The 3,010-nt window shown below is 42.4% G+C and overlaps 1 protein-coding gene and 1 non-coding gene across 4 annotated transcripts in view; one reads left to right on the top strand and one right to left on the bottom strand.

Moving 5' to 3' along the window:
• Window positions 1-307: 307 nt before the first annotated feature.
• Window positions 308-3,010, bottom strand: part of Slc35d2 (solute carrier family 35 member D2) — an 89,937-nt gene continuing 87,234 nt past the window's right edge. For all 3 annotated transcript variants that reach the window (XM_029557194.1, XM_029557195.1, XM_008855115.3), the window contains 3 exons: window positions 2,656-2,734; window positions 1,644-1,726; window positions 308-1,069 (listed from right to left, as the gene is read on the bottom strand). In XM_029557194.1, the coding sequence (XP_029413054.1) occupies window positions 967-1,069; window positions 1,644-1,726; window positions 2,656-2,734 (265 nt within the window). In that variant the 3' untranslated portion in view covers window positions 308-966. The remainder of the gene's footprint in view (window positions 1,070-1,643; window positions 1,727-2,655; window positions 2,735-3,010) is intronic.
• Window positions 418-545, top strand: LOC115067955. Its single transcript, XR_003847315.1, has one exon. It is a non-coding gene; the product is annotated as a small nucleolar RNA ACA64 (small nucleolar RNA).

Genomic DNA, 3,010 nt, shown 5'->3' with positions numbered 1-3,010 from the left:
ACCTGTCTCCCTCTATCACTCTTCACATTATTTCTGAGACAGGGTCTCTCAATGAACCCAGAGCTCACCAGTTCAGATAGACTGGGTAGCCAGTGATCTTCAGAATATGCCTGCCTCTTCCTGCCCAGAGCTGGGGTTACATATGTGTACCATCATGCCTGGCTTTTTACATGGTTTTGGGGGGATCTGACCTAAAGTCATGTTTGTACAGAAAGCACTTTACCCACTGAGTCATTTCTCCAGCCCCAGGAATATTCTTTGATACCAAATAAATAACTTACTATTTTCAGTATCATACTATGAGGCATACATAGAAATGACTTTTATTTTACTTTGATGACTAGGAAAAATATACCAACACAGCTTAAATCTAAATTAACTGACTAAAATTTTTATGAAAATAAAGACATGTCAGGTGTTTGTTGAAAATCACCCCTGGTCTTAGTCATGGCCTGGGTTGAGATTCGGCATCCAGAGCCACCAGGGGCCTCAGCTCACCTCCGGCTTCCACAGTGTGGGAGGGTGAAACCCAGGCCCTGACAAGCAAAAGAAAAGAAAAGAAAAGAAAAGAAAAGAAAAGACATGTTTCAACTAAAAAAAAAAAAAAAGTCCTGGGCACTGGCACTTGCTTTGACTGGAACCTTTAAAATTAAGGCCAAGGCACTGATACCCAAAGTGACTGTAGAGCATCACCCTCAGCACACATTTTGGAGGGTCCGTGGCTGTTTCTGAGCAAATTCACTTCACCAGGAAGGTTCTGAGCTGTGCACATCTCAAGGGCCCTGTGGCTCACAGTGCATTGGCATGCGAGGTAGTTGTTAGTTCAGTTCTCTTGGCATTTTGCAGACACTTGTTGGTGCTCTGACCAAACAGGTGACTATACCAGCCTGATGGGCTGCCCACTCCTGCTGGGACTGCCCTCCCCAGGCCTGGGTCTACAAGTCAGCCAGAAGCTCTGCCTCCCTGTCAGCTCTTCAGATCCAGAGGGACACTCTCTTCATCCACAGGTTCCTTGGGTTTCAACTGACTGCTTAGTGTTAAAAAGGAATATCTTAAACCACCTGCCATGCTGAAAAGAGAGAAAAAAAGGGAAAAGTCTGTAGGTGTTGCTGATGACTTTATAAATATTGTCAGCTTATTCTGGACAGATTATTCAGATTCCTGGGGGTTTTCCCCCTTAGGTTTGTGGACTAGTTAATAAGAATTGCTTCTCTACAAATGTTTGTGGGTGGAAAAAAAGTAAGTGTACAATTTTTATTGAATAAACTATATACAACGATCCTAAAATAATGCCCAAGTCTGACACCCCCCAAATGTGTTCAAAAGCATTCCAGTTCACCCTGACAGTATCCTCAGACCACAGGTAATGTGACTCATGTGCTGTGGGGAAGATAGGCGACTTAGGAGATCTTCTGAGAGGAAGATGCATGAACTGAATTGGGATCTCAGCCCTGAGATGCTTTATGACATGTGAAAAGCGATGTCCTTAAACAAAGGAACTCCAGCCCCACGTGGCTTAGTAGAATAGCACTTGCATGTGGCAAATAATAACATTGCTTTTTCCTTTGTGCTTAGTGTATATCTATTAATTATAGTAAATTTCTTATTATACTAAAATTTTTTCATTTAAAAATATCACTTACCAAATATTTAACCCTATAAAGTTTAAAATGGAGAAGATGTAGTCCCCACCAACTAACATTCCAATGTAGGCAACTGATACATTCTGCAGAAAAAGAGAAAGGGTTAATCATTAAAAGTAAGGGATGGAAATATAGTTCTACAGAAAAACCTGAAACTAGACATTCAAGCGACTGCACAGAGATTTGAAGACAGAGGTTCATGGAATACTGAATTACATGTGCCTTTAAAATAAATGAAGCAAATTAGGATGTAATAACAGAAAACTGCACTGATCATCTCTCCTGCTTCCAAGCAGAAAATAGGAAAATGGAGTTATAATCAGCTTGCCAGTTTCCATTTCATACCATCACTGCATAGGAAATTTTAATTCTATCATTCCCCCACCTGAATGCAGGAGGCAACGACTAAGCGTCTAAACTCTAAGCAGGACCCTGTGAAGGGTTTTTGAGGGCTCTGGGCTGAAACAAGCAGGTTTTGTCACTGACTTGAGGAGTCCATTTGAATAGAAAAGCAAAACTGTGGACCAGAATTCATAACATCTCTATCCTCTATTCGTTCTCTGTGTGTGTGTGCGTGTGTGTGTGTGTGTGTGTGTGTGTGTGTGTGTGTGTGCGTGTGTGTTCAAATGCATACACTCACACAAATACCCTTGGACCAACCCATGAGTTCAAGTTCATGACCTAATTGAAAACATTTCTTCAGAAGGGTTTCCCTTCTTAGTGGTCAGGTTTCCTAGGAAACCAAACTGTAGATAACAAGATGATCACAGATACTTGGATTATTTTCTTTTCAGTTGGTTATTTCCTTTTCCCAACTCATGCCCTCCCTGACCCCCAGTTTAAAATTAGCAACCTCTCTCAGTGGATTAGAGAGAAGTGCATCAGATCTACAGAAAAGGGGGATGGTCACACCCTCACAGCACCTCCATCCAGAGCAAAAGCAGACAGCTTCCAGCACACGGTTTGTGCTTGATTCTGACTCCGGTGTTCAGCATAAGGCTCCACAGCTTACCTTGATAGCTCCAACCACTGCTGTGGTCAGCGCGGAGTTGTAATAGCTGCAGAGAACTGTGGAGTACATCAGTAGAAACCTGAGGATGGGACACAGACCACATGAGCGCCTGCCGGCACTGGATGTCATAAAACTTCTGTAACCCACACGTACACATTATTCACTGGGCTTTTTACAGGAAAACAGTTCAGCTGAGCATCAGCCAAACCCACTGACTCAAGTCCGTCTTGTTTTCTTTGTGTATTTCCCATCTATGTGTCCACAAAGTGGGGGGGGGGGGGGGGGAAAGGGATTTTTTTTGCCATAATTTTATTTTACCATATTAAGTTTAAAAGGCAGACAACATTGTTTAATA

This window comes from Nannospalax galili, unplaced genomic scaffold (assembly GCF_000622305.1).
Source record: "Nannospalax galili isolate Female #2095 unplaced genomic scaffold, S.galili_v1.0 scaffold467, whole genome shotgun sequence".
Taxonomy (NCBI): domain Eukaryota; kingdom Metazoa; phylum Chordata; class Mammalia; order Rodentia; family Spalacidae; genus Nannospalax; species Nannospalax galili.
The sequence above is the reverse complement of the archived record's forward strand: the minus strand, read 5'-3'. Positions and strand labels throughout refer to the sequence as shown.